The sequence below is a fragment of the Dermacentor albipictus genome, chromosome 4 (assembly GCF_038994185.2).
Source record: "Dermacentor albipictus isolate Rhodes 1998 colony chromosome 4, USDA_Dalb.pri_finalv2, whole genome shotgun sequence".
In the NCBI taxonomy this organism is placed as follows: domain Eukaryota; kingdom Metazoa; phylum Arthropoda; class Arachnida; order Ixodida; family Ixodidae; genus Dermacentor; species Dermacentor albipictus.
The window spans coordinates 107,244,757-107,261,552 of NC_091824.1; the positions used below are offsets into that span (position 1 = coordinate 107,244,757).

At 42.2% G+C, this 16,796-nt stretch overlaps 3 protein-coding genes across 3 annotated transcripts in view; 2 read left to right on the forward strand and 1 right to left on the reverse strand.

Annotated features, from left to right (window-relative positions):
• Nucleotides 1-279, reverse strand: part of LOC135920933 (ubiquitin carboxyl-terminal hydrolase 2-like) — a 284,940-nt gene extending 284,661 nt beyond the window's left edge. The window contains exon 1 of the mRNA XM_065455220.1: nt 130-279. The gene's annotated coding sequence lies outside the window, so the exon portion shown is untranslated. The remainder of the gene's footprint in view (nt 1-129) is intronic.
• A 223-nt stretch (nt 280-502) lies between these two features.
• TfIIA-S (general transcription factor IIA subunit 2) lies at nt 503-7,029 on the forward strand. The gene is made up of 4 exons (XM_065455223.1): nt 503-667; nt 920-1,024; nt 4,875-5,004; nt 6,852-7,029. The coding sequence occupies exons 1-4, from the start codon at nt 596-598 to the stop codon at nt 6,866-6,868; spliced, it is 324 nt and encodes a 107-aa protein (XP_065311295.1). The 5' UTR covers nt 503-595; the 3' UTR covers nt 6,869-7,029.
• Nucleotides 7,030-11,873: 4,844 nt separating this feature from the next.
• The window catches only part of PolE1 (DNA polymerase epsilon catalytic subunit 1), an 84,176-nt gene continuing 79,253 nt past the window's right edge, over nt 11,874-16,796 (forward strand). The window contains exons 1-6 of the mRNA XM_065455192.1: nt 11,874-12,088; nt 12,184-12,310; nt 12,798-13,016; nt 13,582-13,727; nt 16,299-16,376; nt 16,510-16,642. Coding sequence (XP_065311264.1) covers nt 12,006-12,088; nt 12,184-12,310; nt 12,798-13,016; nt 13,582-13,727; nt 16,299-16,376; nt 16,510-16,642 — 786 coding nt within the window. The 5' untranslated portion in view covers nt 11,874-12,005. The remainder of the gene's footprint in view (nt 12,089-12,183; nt 12,311-12,797; nt 13,017-13,581; nt 13,728-16,298; nt 16,377-16,509; nt 16,643-16,796) is intronic.

Sequence of the window (16,796 nt, forward strand, 5' to 3'; positions counted from 1 at the left end):
GCAACAAAATACCGCCTTCATTGAACGGCGCGCGGAGACCCTATTGAGCCTTTCGCCTCTAGCTGCAGTCCCTTGCAGATGACAGCCACTGCCGGCGAGAGTGCGAGATGAAATAGTTTCTCTACTCACTTTAGATGTACGGAGAGAAACTCCTCCGGCGAGCTTCTTTGGTATCACCTTCGGAAGCGGCTCACAACACTCCCGTGGAGGGCCCGGTTTCTATGCTAACGAGCGGCAGCTTGAAGAGGGGCAGACATGCTTCTGACGTCAGTGACGTCACTGACGACGAAATGAGGCAGCGAAGCGTTGCCATGGCAATCCGTCAGAGTATATCATATTTTATGTTCAAGCGAGCAAAATTAAGTCATATAAAAACTTAATAAGTAGAAACATCTTTCGAGATCTTAGTACTTAACGTAATTTGTTCAAGTTACCTCATTTTTCTCGTTTTTGTGACCAGCAATGAAGTCGAGTTGAGCCAATTCACGCCGTGGCGGATGGGCAACCCTGTAGTTTCATTGTCTAATGTCGGTAGTTGGTGCGCCGGCTTGTGAACTTTGTCGTGAGCTGTAACTTTATACGCATTTGCTTCAGAATGAGTTATCAGCTATATAGAAACACAACGCTGGGAAACACTCTGCAGGAGAGTTTAGATGAATTAATACAGGTAAGATATTTTGTTTTAGACCGTCCCTTACGCGCGTTGAACGACCGTGTTGAGAGGCGAAAGTTGGAGAAGAGCTGCATCGGCTATCAGTTGTGGAGTTTCGCACAGCCAAGGGACGTTTTCCGAACCGAATAAAACGTGTTCGGCAAATCTAGACTTCTTTTTGCTGACCTGGAAAAGTTCGAGGAGCTGTGCTCGTGAACGCTTCAAATGTGCTTTCACCAACCTGCTGCATTCGCTTTTTTTTTGCAGTGTGGACAGATCACTCCTCACCTCGCCTTGAAAGTCCTCTTACAGTTCGACAAAGCCATCAACAACGCCTTGGCAAATAGAGTCAAGACGAGATTGACATTCAAGGTAATATTTGAGTAAAGCAGTATTTGCTGTGAGAGAAAAAAAAAAAGTGTTGGGGAAGGCACTCTCGTTACCGATTTTGCTCACATGACGTCACTTTCTCCAACGAGATTTTTTGTTCAACTACGATCTCGTGCTGTGAATTTAGCTTATAAAAGAGATAGGTGAGAGCGGCGTAGTGATGCGTACGTGCGGTCAGAGCACGGACTCAAAGGTCACCAGTACGGGAAGCCGCAATAACTTTTGAATAATCCACTCAGCACATTGCGGTGCGGCAGGTTGCACTCGCGGCAGTGCGTTGGAAGACCACTGAATATTTAATAATGTCTTTAAATGGCATCCAGAGCTTCTGTCCGGCAATAAATGTCATCGAGAACTTCTGCAGCTGGGCACATGTTAACAAAAAACAGCCTGTTCATACGATTGCCCAACGGTACGCCATTGTACTATAGTTGCACCACCATCCCGCCCCTGCGTGGATGTAGAGAAATAATAGGAATAACCAGCATAAGCTTAGAATGTTTCTGGCCCCGAGGCTGAGCTGACATGTCACTCACCTAAATGAAGCTGAAGTCATTTCACTGCTCAGCTGCGTAGTATGTTGTTTGGTATTTTTTAAAGCAAAGCTTTCTTTGGTGCTTCACCCCACTTAGCGTGAAGAGCTCCCTGGTCGGGTAAATTGGGCTGATCCTGTAGACCATTTAATCACAACTAAGCCAATCCTGGACACACTGTAATGAAACTGGTGACTCCTTGGATTGATCCTGATACCAGTGCATGGTACCGCAGCGGCAGCCTAGTGGTGGTTGAGGATCCCTTGGCGCTGCCAGAAACCCACCAGTCTTTAAGGGGCAGAGATGTCCCCTGGCACGGTGCTCGGCTACTTATGGGGGTTCGTATCTCGAAGAAAAGTGGTCTGTGGGTGCCCTTTGTCCCTGCATTGATCTCCCCTATCTGCTCTAGAAGCAAAATTTGCACTATGCAATCACAAAAAAACTCAACAGCGACATTGCCATATTTTGGAAGCTGCAAACACAGAAGATTGACCACTCTCTCAGTCATCTCTGGGCCCTTAGAAGCTCTGATTTCTAGTGAAAAGGGCACTCTCGAAACTGAAAATATTAAAGGGTTGCTGCCATGAAAATTTGTGTCCTACTTGCTTTTTTAGGTAGTTTGACTCCATTATTATGGTACAAAGCCTTAATTCGTTGAGAGCACCACAAATAATTTATTGCTGTATTTGAACGAATATAAAATTGCTTCCCCCGCGGTTCCCGGCTTGAGAACGTGCCTCACATTATATTTGGATTTGTAACTTAAATTTGTAACTTAAAAGTTTTTGTTTATTCCTTTTATTTTTTCTGGCGCTTCAAACTGCAGTGAGCTAAACTACAAGGCACGAGCGCAATCACTACCGCGTATCGAGCCCTCCTGTGTATGCCGCCACTGTGCACCTTGTGCTGTCTCTCTTCCTCTGATTTAGCACATTCTTAGTCCTGAAGTGCTGCCTGTTCAATAACCTTAGTGCCACGGAAGACGATGCCGTTCTTGCTGACAGTGACACCAAGTATCACAGTGAGGACATCAGCAGTGAGGACAACTAAATTGTGCACGCACTTAACCTTTGACTTTATTTTGCGAGGGCAGTTCGCAGTAACGAAGGAAAAATACGCCCTGCAGGTATCCACCTTTACGCGCCATTTCCGATCTCTTTGTGGCATTGCTTCACGTTGTAATATATTCTTTCAATTTTTCTGAGTGACTGAGAGTTTCCCTGCACATTTTGTTTGTGCAAGTACAGTACAGCACCCTTTATACATCCTGCTCAATATGCATGGGAAATGCAGTGCAGCTTCAGGCATAAGAAAGGTGTTTCTGTCGCTGACAGCTGCCATATTAGTCCTTCCAATTGTTTGCATCTCTCGGAAAGTCAGCGGGACATGCTTTCCCCTTTTGTCCCGTTGAGTGCTGGGCCGGTATTTTGTAGCGATGCCTTTTTCAATTCTATGCTTTTTCAGGCTTTTCGCGCTTGGCCAGTGGTCAGAGTGACGGTCTGCCCACATTATCAACGGGATCAGGCGGCCGTGTGTGGTGGATGATAAGAATAACATAGAATAAGGCATAAGGCGTCGCTACAAAATAGCGGCCCTGAATGCACTCAGCTTTCGACAGCACGGTCATAGTGTGTGTACGCTTCCATGGTATCTGGTACCATGAGAACACCATAACAGGTTTCAGTGACATGGTGGGTTGCTTTTTTCGAGTGGTGCATTTGAGGTGCGTTTTGAACTGGTCACATTTAGTACATTTAGTTTTTAATGTACTTTCAGATAATTAAGGCTCCATAGTGTAATTACTTGGGTCAATGGCTATCCAGGAAAGCAATAAAAATTAGACAAAAATGTTCTGTCACTACTTTAAACACTAACAAATGTCATCTCCTGTAAATGAAAGTATCTCTGGATACATGTGCATTGTTTATGGCCACATGGTATGAGTGCGTAAGCATATCAATTGCCTTAAGTGATTTAAAGAATTCATTCTCAACAAAAATGGTGAATTCACTTCTCTGTACTGTTTGACTACAATTTTTTTTCTGAGAATTAATCGTCTTTTGACTTTCCACAGAGCAGCATGCTGAAATGCACTGGTTATTAAAAAACTAATATTAAACACTGAGGATAACATTTGCAGCATATTCTTTATTATAGATACTATAAAATCAGAAGCTACCTTTGTTTTACTTGAGTGAGCTTTCAATTCAGTGAACAGTTTCTTGGTGTTTAGCTTATTCAATTTATTTTTATACGTCTTTATTTCTGCGTTTAATAGGCGAAGCCTTGCAGCAGTTGTTTATTTTTTACTTGGTGAGATTTCACAAGTAAAGTAACTGAAGGTGAGGGTTGATATGTGTACTGAAATTGCCGAAACCAAAGCTTCCTGCGTCATCTGTTACTAATATCGTGATCCATAATCGAGATGACATTTGACTTACCTAAGTGCTGGTGAACAAAGGGGTTCATAGTGTTCCAAGCTTTGCGGTCTAATGAAATTTATATAGTACTCTTCCGCTCCAGCACTGAAATATGGCACATTTATTTGAGTATACTACCCACAGCACGGCTATGTGATTATAATTGGCAGCAACATTCAGCTTGACAAGTGGAGTTTTATGCTCACTCCGACCCTCCTTTCTTTTATCGTTATTGGGACACTAAAGAAAAAAATTATTTGAGGTGTATTGGTGGATTATCTTAGTACAATATAAAAATAAATCCTATCTTGTGAAAAAGGCTTGGCATGTCATAAGAAATGCACTAACATAAGATGGGTGGCCGGAGCCACCTTGATGTTCCTGCACCAACTTTGCGTGGCATCATGGATTTTGACGGCACCCGGTCCGGCCTATGTAACTTTTTATTGGTAAATATAGACTGCTATGTATTGCAAAAAAGCCAAAGACTGAACTTAGCAAGTTTTGAGAACTTTTACTGCGTTACAGTGGCCCAAACACGAGAAAATACCTTGAAACTTGGGATGTTGCATTGGGGTTTCGGTGTGAAATTCAAAGAATGACAGCTTGCCCTTAATTTTCTCATCAACTCAACATCTTGCAGTGAAATAAACGAAACGAAAACGAAGTTTTGAAAGGATACATTATTAGTCTTAACTTAGTGTTCCTGTTTAGAGTCTCTTCATGTTGTGGGTCAGTAATGCATGCATAAAGGTGCACAGGTGCAAATCATAAATATCTGCAAACATTATTTCATTTACTGCTGTTCTCTGCAATGGTTTTCTTACACCTACGTTACTTTGTTGTTGCCATAATACTAAGTTTTTATCTTCCTTTCAGGCTGGACACTTAAGCACCTACCGATTCTGTGATAATGTCTGGACGTTCGTCTTGAAGGATGTTGAGTTCAGGGAAGTCCAGGAGCTTGTCAAAGCTGACAAAGTGAAGATAGTTGCCTGCGATGGAAAAAGTATGCAACTAGTTTTTGCCACTTATTCTGCGACTTCCTTTCACTGCAGTGAAATAAGAGGGCCAATCTTTTAAATATCTTTGTATAGATAGCAGAGGCTGTGCTGACATGTGGAAGTTTCGAGAAAGTAATGCCTCCATTTTATTGAGAAGACTGCCCAATAGATCATCTTTTTGCGTGACGGCATAAGGCCTGTGCTGAGTGATTAGTTTATGACCTGGGAGTCATTCTATGCAAGCATAAATAGCGTTTCTGTGGTTAAGTGTGAGTGTTCAAGTTTGTGCACGTGCTATGTTCCATGCTGAAATATTGGTCAGTAGCTTTGGAGCCATGGCGTACTTTTTGCAAGAGAATATCATTCAGTGATTTATTCTTTATTCCCTTTTCTCAAGTGAGTAATGCATGCAATGAAAAGCATTATCTGGCAGCGTTTTTGTATAATAGGTGTTTGAGCCAACCCTAAATAAAAATGTAATCATTATTGTCATCATGCAGTCTTGAGTCATGTTGTTATTATACGTATTTAATTTATTTATGTATATTTTTGTGAGTGTCAACAGAAAAATACAATGTAGCTATTTACATTCAGTTGAGTGCTGTCTGCACGGTAGTAAACTTGACTATTTCAAGCAAACTTTATCTTGGCTCCTGGCACAAAGTTTTCAGACTTGTGCAAACGCTGGGAGCAGTCATAGTGACCTACAGGAGAAAGCTCAGTGGTATAGTTAAAGGCTTCCACAAGTAATTTGTTGCAGTTGCTGCAAGCGAAAGATGTTACCTTTTCTTTTTTGCTGTAAGATCTAGTATGTCACATGACCCACACAGTACTTAGCATTCTGTGAAAAAGGCAAAGGTGGCTGCATTTAATTTTGGAAAAATGTGTGTGCAGAAAAGTAGTGTATGATCTTCTTAATGCTGCCAGCCATGCTGTTCACTTCTCGAGAGCAACTATGTATTCCTTTGTCAAAGAAAAGGACAAGGCGATATGCTACCACGAATGGATATGTGTGCCTCAGTGCATCAAAAGATGAGCTTCTCTCACTACTTGGCTCAAGTGATAATGAGAACACCTTCAATCCTGACCAATTTGGTGCTCTTTTGAATATGCTCAAATAGTAACCATTATTTTGCAAATGGTCAGTTTACATGAAGTGAAACTTCATGTAATTTCATGTAATCTAATTTCAATTTACATTTCAATGCTTTTAGACCTAAAGACAGCCAGTTGCACCATATCATTGTTTCACTTTAGTTTTCCAAGCAAATATTGAAAGTAACTAATAGCATAGCTTCTTAGTTGCTACCAGAAAAGGTGAGCATTATGATTGCAAAGTAGTGGGATTAAGATTGATGCGTTAGAGGTTGCTATAATTATAGTAACAGCTCTAATAACTAATCTTCATGACATACTGCCGATGAGTTCCCCAAACAGACCTTGCTTGCATACATTGGTTCAACTTCTTGTTCTCTATTTCTGATAAGGAAACAGAAGGTGGCAATATCAACTACAAGAGTATAAAAGATCCTGTACAAACAATTATGACACAACTTTCTTTCAAACTGCATGACAGTGCTTCAGCTCAACACCATTTATGACTCAAGCATATATTTTCCCAGAAACTGGACTTGTTGCTTCTATTTATCAAGCAGTTCAGAAGTCTATACAACTGCTGCTGACAAATTGCATTTGAGAATGCTGCTAATTATGGTTCTGGCAACACATTTGATCAGTCTTGTGCATGGTGCCTCATTATGGTATGTCAGATTAGAATGTGAAGAAAAGTTGTTGTTTTTTTCCTTGGCCAGTGTTATAACTTAACGAAATGTATGTCTATCGTCTTTTGCAGATCAAAACCAGACATAGCTAGGTGACAGCGGGCTCCCTGGAGAAGGCAGCCGACAATCCTCTCAGCTTTTCGTGTGCACATTGCAGCTCTTATGTATTCATCCTTGGACATCACCATTTTGTCAGCTTCTCCCTGCTTATGTAGATTGCTTGCCTGTATAAACACATACTGAACATTGCCTAGTGTGCTGCAGTCTTTTGTCAACACTATGCTATGGTGGTCTAGTTGCAAAACAGGCTGCTTTTAACAAGAGATGGCTAATGCCGGAGGTATGTATATACATTGGAAAAGAAATGTGGCATCTGGGAAAATGTATCCTCTGATAATGCTTGGGGCAGCACTACTGATGAGACAAGAAGCTACTTTCATACACCTCATTTCTTAGTGAAGTTGAATTCGGAGTCAACAGAAACTATTGATAACCTGCCCAGCAAAGTTTGTTATGGAGCCTTCATAGCCATGAATCGCACTAAATAAAGCTTGAACGAGAACAAAGAGGGTTAACCGAGGAGCCCGACAAATATCGGGCCCACCAATTAACCCCCTTCTTGTTCATTATATAACGAGGGTCTCGAATCCAGCAACATTGATGCCTTCAGGTAGCACATGTGGGTGACCAGTTGCCCTCACCCAAGAAGATGACACACTCGTGATGCCTGTGGCAGAAAGCATGTTCCACATCCGCCACCAAGGTTTGTGAGTGGTGGCGCTCCCAAGGTTAGTTATAGTAGTAACAAATAAATACCCCAGAAAGTGGATGGGAACACGGCGCCGCGGTAGCTAAACTGGTAGAGCATCACATGTGTAATGCGAAGACGTGGGATTGTTCCCCACCTGCAGCAAGTTGTTTTTTCATCCACTTTCATTTCCATTAATTTATCATTTTTAAATTTAATTAGTATGTACAAGTAATTTCCCCTGTGTTGTCCTTGGTGTCTTGGTTTGTTGGCTTCTTACGCAATGACTAAATAAAGCTTGTCATTCACATCTGGCACTTGGGCCGAATATTCGATGACGGCCTGTTTCGGGCACTCTCAGTCCTTTCTCAGGTTCTATGAAGCCTTGTAGTATATCGAAGAAGCCATGCAAAGTATTGAAGGTCGCAAGACCACGTCCGTTATTATGGATGAGGGGAGACCTTTTGTGCCTTTTTCCACCTGCTGTTTGCTTTCGACTTCGTGAGCTGGATTGAGATAGGTGACCAGTGATGATCTGGACATGGGCATTGCAATCCTTCTGTGCCACGTGGCAGCCTCTGCAAGGTAACCATTTTCACTGGCAACATGTGGCAGTCAACACAGGTTCTGCTGATGGTCAGTACCATGTTTGGGGCATGCCATTGCAGCTTCTGGGCTTAATAACTAAGAAGAGGAACAGCAAATGGGAAGATAATATATGTGATTCTATGGAAACTTGAACAGGACCAGTGCTTCAGAGCATAAGAACAGAGACAGCATGATGAACAGGCATGATTCAATGAGGTTCTATTATATAGTCAAACTTCTACACGATGAACACAAATGTGAAGAATTGTGAGATATACCAAAGTAGCTCTAAAAATTTTCTTGCCAATATTAGCCTATAAAAAAAATATATGCTTGTAAAGAATGTCTAATATAACAAAGGCATTTTTGTGTCAAATTCATTATAGTGAGGTTTGACTATACTGTAGGTGCTGCCAAGCACATTACTGTTTTGATATGCTCTAATCCTAAGTACATCAAACATTCCTTTGTTCATATTCTGTAATACCTGGCATGGTCTGTGCTTAATGGTTGAGAAGGTCATTACTTTTTCATTTCTCAATGAAAAAAATAAGGAGTTTTATGTGCCGAAACTGTGATTTTATTATGAGGCATGCCGTAGCGGGGCATTGCAGAAATTTGAACCACCTGGGGAGTCTTTAACGTGAATCTAAATCGAAGTACACTGGTGTTTTTGCATTTTGTCCCCATCGAAATACAGCTGCCATGGCTGGAATTTGATCCCGTGATCTCGTGTTTAGCTGCCCAACACCATAGCCATTAAGGAACCACGGTGGGTTAATTTCCCAATTGATGGGAGTGCCGATTCTGCAGATCCCTAAATGGGTGCTTAGGGAATGGGCACATGGTGGAAGAACTTCAACTTATCAAATGTTTAATATATATGTGTTAAATGTAACAGGTATTTTTTCACTATTATTGTAAGCCCCAGGACCAAATTTCATTGTTTTAGATCAATTGTTATATAAGCTATGACTTGCAGAAGCATTAAGCGAGTATGCTTGGTTGTAAAAGCCATCTTCTAGGCATTTTATGAAGGCCTGCGACATTTGTGCTTTAGATAGTTTCGAGAGTGGTCACTTTATGTAGCTGCAAAGTAATTTTTCCAAAATGAATTTTCTAGAAAGAAAATTCTTCATACTGCTGTCTTCAACTGTGCTCTTGCTTCTATTTCTTTTTTTTCCTCCTAATTTTGGGAATAGAAAACAAGGTTCAATAGGAAACCTGAATCAATAGTTGCGCACCTGGATAAATTTTGGGTGGAAAAAAAAAGCTTAGCTTAAAATTAAGTCAATGATAGACACCTTGTGTAGATTGTACACATGAGCCTTTCTAAATCCAAACTTTGGGACAAAAGCACAAAATTATAAACACTGCTAAGTGTACCACTACCACTCCAGCAAATATTTCTTGAAACAAACCATAAACACCTTCAAGGCCATCATCTTAGATTCTACATTTTGTTGACCAGCATATTCAAGCTTTGTAAATTTCATGGTGTATTTCGAGCTTGCAGTAGTATGGGATCCAAGAACATCTGCCGAATTGATCTTATATATGATCCCTGTTAAAGCCGTGACTTTGCTAAGTGTACACTGATATCCTGGTGCATTTCCACCATTGTTACCGACAATCTCCAGCTGCCCAGGACTAGCAGACAACATCCACAGTGATATCTCTCCTGCAACCATTACATCAACACAATGGTAACCATACATTGAGCTGTTGCAGCTTGTAGAACTTGTCCAGCATTGCAAGTATGGGTGAGCCTTGACTCACGCAGTGAAGGCTTTCTATCAAGCGCAGAAATATTTGTTTCACTTGCTCTTGTTGACAACAGGAGATCACTCACTAGCAGCATCAAATGATATATGTATCTCTTATTACATGCATGTACAAGGGACACAGTAGGGTGTCCAGGGTACACGCAGTTGCTCCTTGGGGGCTTACTTTTTGGTAATGCAAAGTGGTGTGACCTTCTACTCCAAATATTGCTATTGTTCATGGCAACCTTTTTCGCTGGCCACTGGACGCTTCTTAGCCTTCTTGTATGGCAAAAATGCTGTGAAACAAGCTCACTTGGTGATGCCCATGCACAATTTCGTTGATCTTTACTGTGTCACCGGACAGTGCTATTTTGCTAGTATAATCTTGAATGACAAAACAATCCGAAGGCACCATATAGACCATATTCTGAAAAATTATAGCTTTAACATTATTTTTCTTAATTCAAAAAATTGCAATTTCTTTAACCCTGTCTTTGCTTATTTGTAGATTGCACGTCCAGAATAAGCTTTCGAGCTTATTCCGGACGTGCAATCTGCCAATTCAATAGGCGGCTTGCCGATAGAGCTAGCTACGTGGCGACGCCACATTGAACATCCCACACCAGCTTTCTGTGACACCACAGATTGTGATACGCCAGATGCGAGTTATTTCCATTTGACTATACAAAACTTGCCCCGATTACTTTTATTAATAGATATAGTTCGTGATGTGCACCGCGGTTAAGGTGTGACATTCAAAAACCTAATTTGGGTGTTGGCTTACTTCGTTATATATACATATATATATATATATATATATATATATATATATATATCGAAGCACGGTTGGCTTGCTTTTCAGGACCTAGGTCGCGCTTGGCTGTGGTTGGAAACAAGTACTGCATGGAGCCCTCTGCATGTATGGAATCCCTGTATTCTGAGGGAGCTAGGCTTTTGAAGTTTCTCAAATATGTACGTTTGTGTGCTGTTGGAACCTCAGTGCTGACACCCGTTATTGCAATTGGACCGCTGGCACGAGTTGTTGCAAATGGGTCGCAAGCCCCAAGGGTAGCGTTGGCCTGGCGGCCTGGGGCACTGGAAGCATCTGAAGGTCCTGGCAAAGCATGAGTCGACTGCTAACAGAACAACTTGTTTATTCTAGCATCGCAAAAGAGCGGGCGGTCAGGTCGACCAAAGTGGTGAGACGGGAGAGCACAGTTCTCGACGGAAGAATTCGGAGCCTCTCTCCTGGCGTCCGGGGGCAGCTGCTCTTATACTCTCGGCGTCGCGGGCAAGAAGGAAGGTCACGGGATGAGACCACGTGACGGTGGGGCACGGACGAGCTGAGAGACATGTTGAGACGAGTCTAGTGACGCATCAGCCGGGCCGGCGCCGGTCAGACCTCCTCGCTTCACACTTGAGGAGCTCCTCTCCCCGGCTGCCGCGCTTTGACAAGCGTGGGGACACACACGAAGACACGTGGCACTGACACATGCCTGGACGCGCTTGGCGGGGATGCGTTGCGGCAGCTCCGAACGGGCCAAAATGTCCGCCGCGTTGAACGAAGCCCCGGCGTCCGTTGCGTCGTAGGCGAAACGTAACAGTGCCATACAATAAGAATGTTTCCGCTGAAGACGTTTGTCGCTGCGTGTTTTAAGTGAAGTATCTGTCTTGCATAAACGCGGCATCAATCGACTGCAGTGAAATCGGGATGTGCGTCAATTCGAATTCTTCACATTTGCATCCAGACCTCGGTGCCTCGGTCACAGCCTGGGTGCTCACAAATTTGCAATGTTGAGTAGAGTCACTAAAGTATTCTCCACACCGTGATCGTCACATTGTGCTCGGAGATCTCCACTTAGTGTGAAAATATGGAGGACGGGAATAAATATCCAAAATGTCATTGGGTATAGCGACCTGGGTCACTCTATTCCATGGGTGCTTTGCATAAAATAAGTTTTGGTTTTGCGACAGCGCTTGCAGCGCCATTGCGGAATAACGGCGGCGGGCGTCAGCGATTTGGCGGGAGTTGTTAAAGGGATTGGGCCAGCGTGTTGGATTTCATCAGCTGCTACAAAACTTGCTGTAGATCATTACACCAATATGGTTTCTAGTTCATAGCTATGGTTTTACAAAACAGTGGTCGTTTCAAGAACTTCAAGTCCGACAAGTTCGCGAAAGGCGGCGACGACGCCAAGAATGCGGGGTGAGCTGCTCACTGCCCCGGAGAGAGTCCCCGGCGGTCCGTTCACGGACGTCCGATCTGTCCGCAATTGCAAACCTTTGTGTTTTTCTTTACAGGAGAGAGGACACATCGGAGAGACGTCTGTTAGATGCGCTATTTAACGATGAGATTGATGCCAAGTTCGGCTTTGAACGTCACCGGGAAGGAACTGAAAGAATCGGCTGGCTAATAAACATCCATCCGGTACGTGATCGCTGAAACCGCAGCCTGTCGCATGCCCCAACATATTTTTCAATTAAAAGAAAGAACAGGAAACTCTAGAGCTACGCTGCTTATGATGTCTTAACGATATGCAAGCTCTCATGCTCTGATCGAAAAAGAAAAAAAGAAAAAGGTGATTATACTAAAATGGTGAGAGATGTACCGGTGGTGGACGCGTCCAGTTGATGAGGTTCGCCAGTTTGTGACATACTCTCGGTTTTTAGTTGAATTGTTCTTAGAATATGTACGAATGTTTTGCACAGAGCAACTAGCGTAACGTAAAACGAGTAACTTGTTTTATAGTTCTTTTAGATCGTTCAGACGTTTGGCACGAACACAGCGTAGATTTGTGCTAAGGCTATCTTGAACGTGGCAGTACCGTTAATGAAGCTTCGTGCACAAAATGTCCGGCAACGTTTCCTTGCTGATGAAAATAATCCGCTCTCATCTTTATCACGTATCCTTCAAGACTGAGATACTCAATGAAGACAAGCGGCTCATCAGTGCTGTTGACTACTACTTCATTGAAGAAGATGGGAGCCGATTCAAGGTGTCCCTGCCATTCGAGCCTTACTTCTATGTTGCTGCCAAGCCTGGCGCAGAACAAGAGGTCATCTCATTCCTCACCCGTAAATATCAGGGAACGTTATCACGCGTGGAACTCTGCCCAAAGGAAGACCTTGATCTGGTAAGATGCCACTGGCACACCTTGGAAGTCCACAGCTGCTGCACATTACTTTGTTGTGCTTAGTCTTCTTTTAAATTTTTTTTTACCGTACCTTTGATGAAACACTGCACGCTGTCTGGTCAGTCAAAGTGCTCGTTAGAAACAGTTCACCAACAAACCTGCTTAAGGTGACCTTTTTGGTTATTACTTGTCTTGCATAAATATTGGCATATTTATCACCATGGCAGGGTTTCTCAGGCTAAAATATGTCTGCATCTTCGACAGAAGTGTCTGCCTTTCAACATTTCTAGCTAAATAAAGCCCTCCTCTTCTAACCTGTCTACAGATGTTTCTAGGCATTTGTTAATCGAACCTGTACACTTTTGGTGCGATGTCAGATGCTTATAGCACATGCATGAAGTTTAAAAGCAATTACTTACTTTTTACATTTGGCTAAAATGATAAAACTGCCAAAAGGTTTTTCGCATGTCTACAGAGCATGCTCTTTCGTAAAAATGTAAGACTGCTCTTTGCTTCAGTGAGCAGTGTCGAGATGAAACTGTTGTACGATTTCTCCTCTTTCAAGCCTAATCACCTTGTGGGCCTCAAAAGAACCTACCTGAAGCTGTTCTTCCTCTCTGTGAATGATCTGCTCAAAGTGCGCAAAGATCTACTTCCTGCTGTCCGGAAAAATCAAGAGAGGAAAAGTTCGTCATTGGCACATGTCTTAGGGTAATCGTGGTTTTTTTCTATTCTCTCATGTTGAAAATCTGTGAGCTGTACAAATGCTGTAAACTATGACTGCTGTGTTCGTTGCTGGTGCTCTAAAGTTCTTTCTCTAATGAATACCATAGTTGACAATGTGTTGCGGTACGTGCACTGCTTCTTTTTGTCTTGCTAATGCTAAACTTATGTAAGCCTCAGGGTTGCGTTTAAAACACTTTATCAGGAAGGCGATTCAGGTTTTTGAATTTTGCAGCCAAATGCACATTTTTCTTAGTTGTGGGATTTCTGTTGAAGTGTTTAATTTTGTTCATTGATGTGCTTCTGGCTGCTCATTGGCCTTTGAGGCATAATAGCAAAACATTGTTTTATTGTTTGGGCTACAGAGAAAAAAATTAATACAGTAGAAATCCTCTTTCAATTTATTAGTAGTAAACTCCTCAGTCCATATAATGTCACTATGTAGCTTTGCCTAACCACCAAAATTACATAATCTCTTACTTTTCTTGAATATAGACATTAAACAGATCTTTTTCCATTGCATGATAACTGAGTGGGATTGTTTACCCATATTTGCACATGATCAATCCTCGGCCATGAAAGCTTTGTGCACTGCCGGGTCTGAGAAAACGTTGAATTTCTTAGCAGGTCGTGACCATAGCCAGTAAAACTGTACGGCACTGTGTTGAGTGCATATAGTATTTGCACAGGCTGGGAAATCCAAATGCCAACCAGGATGTATAGATACCCAGCTTTTTCTCAGATTGTGCAGTATGTTAACTTTTGTGGCCGAGTGTATATGAGTGATGACTGTGTGCACATTTTTTATTTTAATTTTTTTGTCTTCTTTCGTAAAGCCACAGTTTTTTCCTTCTGGTTTGACCTTAAGCCCTAAGTATGCACAAAAAGAAGAAACGCACACACACATTGCTTGTGTTCAGATCTGTATTTTGTTTCATGGAGAACAACTTCTTGTTTGCATTTTTCTCTATAGTCAGTCTGTATGTCTTGTAATTGATGGCCCTATTTGTGCCTCATCATTTTCTTGGCTTTGCTATGCAAACCATACTGTGAATGAAACTACACTGCAAGCGAAAGATTGCCTCATGTCTGCATCATATGACTGTCAAGGTCATGTGGTGGTAAATACGACACAAGGAACATTTGAATTATGAAAAGCCTTTATGGGACATGAGCATAAAAGAAAGTACAAATGTCATCAATGAATACCAACTACAAATCGAATAGAAAACTGTAATAAACAACAACCTATACACAGCGCAAGTTAAATCAATGTATTCCCTAAAGTCCTCACACACAATGCGTTAGAAAGTTCAAAATATTTACATTGTGTCCTCCCGCATTGCCATGTAACCACATCGTCGTTGTTTCCGTAGAAAAGTTGTTGGGCCCGCCAATGTGTCGTTGACGGGATGTCGCTGTGTCCGCCGTCCAGTCCAAGGTTGATCTGGCCAGAAGGTCGAGATAGTGGGGCCACTGGCACGCCTGAATTGCCCAGCTGACTAAGCTAGCCTGCAGATTGTAGCTGCAGAGTCTCTCGGAAACAGCGTCGTCAGCCTGTAGCTGAGGTCTCTGGTGAGGTTCCCACTCAGTTAACAAGTCACAGCTGTGACAGCTGAAGCAAAGCCTCCACTTGATTGCTGTCCTCTCCATGAGTCACCCGTCATGTCCCGCTCCTTCTCTTTCCCGTGGTCCCAGAGTGTAGCTGGAGTGCTCTCTTCTGTTACGTGTCCTTTTGCAGTGTTGGCCATGTAGCTCCACGTGCATTTTTTCTTTCATATATTCAGTTCTTTTTGTTCGGCCACTTCCTTAGTTTCTCATATCTTCTTTCTCTTTGTCTCTTCCTCTGCCATCTCATGCTTTCTTGCTTTTTTTGTATCTTCATTTTTGTAATGCGATAGCTCTAAGAGCTCTGTGTCGCGAAAAATCCACCGTTGGCGTCTTGCATCGGACAATGTTTCGTAAAGAAATCGTTTCGAACCACAGCCACGCAGACCCTCCGTGTGGCATAGAGGCATTACTGAACTAATTGTATTCCTCAAAGTAAAATGTGTCAGAAAAATTGTAAAGTACGACCTGAACACAACATACAGGCATGATAGCATTGGATTGTAATTTGAATATACCAGAAAACATAATTCTGTTACGCAGAAACTCAAACACAAGCCCCTTTTGCAGCATTTCTAACATTCACAGAGCAGCGCGACCTGCTTGGTTCCTTGCAACAACACCGTCCAGATGGTGCTTGTCTTTGCGCATCCGCAAGAAAGATGTGGTTGCTGGGATGTGTTACAAGCAGTCAGTGATCTTTGAATGCTATCGCGTTCAGCTCTTAAAACCAAAGCTTAAGCATCCTCTGAATATTTCTTTCTCCTGTTTCTTTATTAACTCAAGACAATAACAAACTGGCTATGTATGAACCTAACTGACATTCTTTATTCGATGATTAACTTCACAAACAAAAATTATTTTGATTTACATGCTTTTGGTTCTTCATTGGTCTAGTGTAAGGTAAACTGAGTGCATTATAAGCTGAAATGATGCCGCCTTTTTTACCAGGCCACAGTCAAATGATTCAGAAGGTTCAGCGTCAGCTAAGAAACTTGTGGAGCAGACTGAAAACATAGTGGACATCAGGTAAGCAAAGATATTTGTGTCAGTTTCAGGTTTGTGTTATTCACAAATATATCCCCCCAAAAAAGAGCCCAACAACCTTGAAGACCTTTACTTTTCCTGTTTAATCTCTTTTCCGCCATCTTTCTTATCCTAGAGAATATGATGTTCCCTACCACATCAGAGTTTCTATTGACCTGAAGATTTTTGTTGGCCTCTGGTATGCCGTGCGAGGTCGTGGCAATGATGCACCAGAGATTAAGAAGCGAGAGGACATTCTCCAAGTACCTGTGAGTGCTTGTCTATCTGTTCTGTACAAAATCACTAGTACTGATTTATTTTTCTTAAAAAAGCGAAGATGAATTGTGTGTTGCTCTTCTTTATTGCTAATACTATAAAAATTTTCCACTGAATAAGTGCAGTTCGGTGCCTTGTAGTAGCTGC

Coding starts and splice junctions, on each gene's coding strand:
- TfIIA-S (XM_065455223.1), top strand. CDS start 596: ATGAGTTATCAGCTATATAGAAACACAACGCTGGGAAACACTCTGCAG. Junction 668..919: donor GTTTAGATGAATTAATACAG/GTAAGATATTTT, acceptor TTTTTTTTGCAG/TGTGGACAGATCACTCCTCA. Junction 1,025..4,874: donor AGACGAGATTGACATTCAAG/GTAATATTTGAG, acceptor TCTTCCTTTCAG/GCTGGACACTTAAGCACCTA.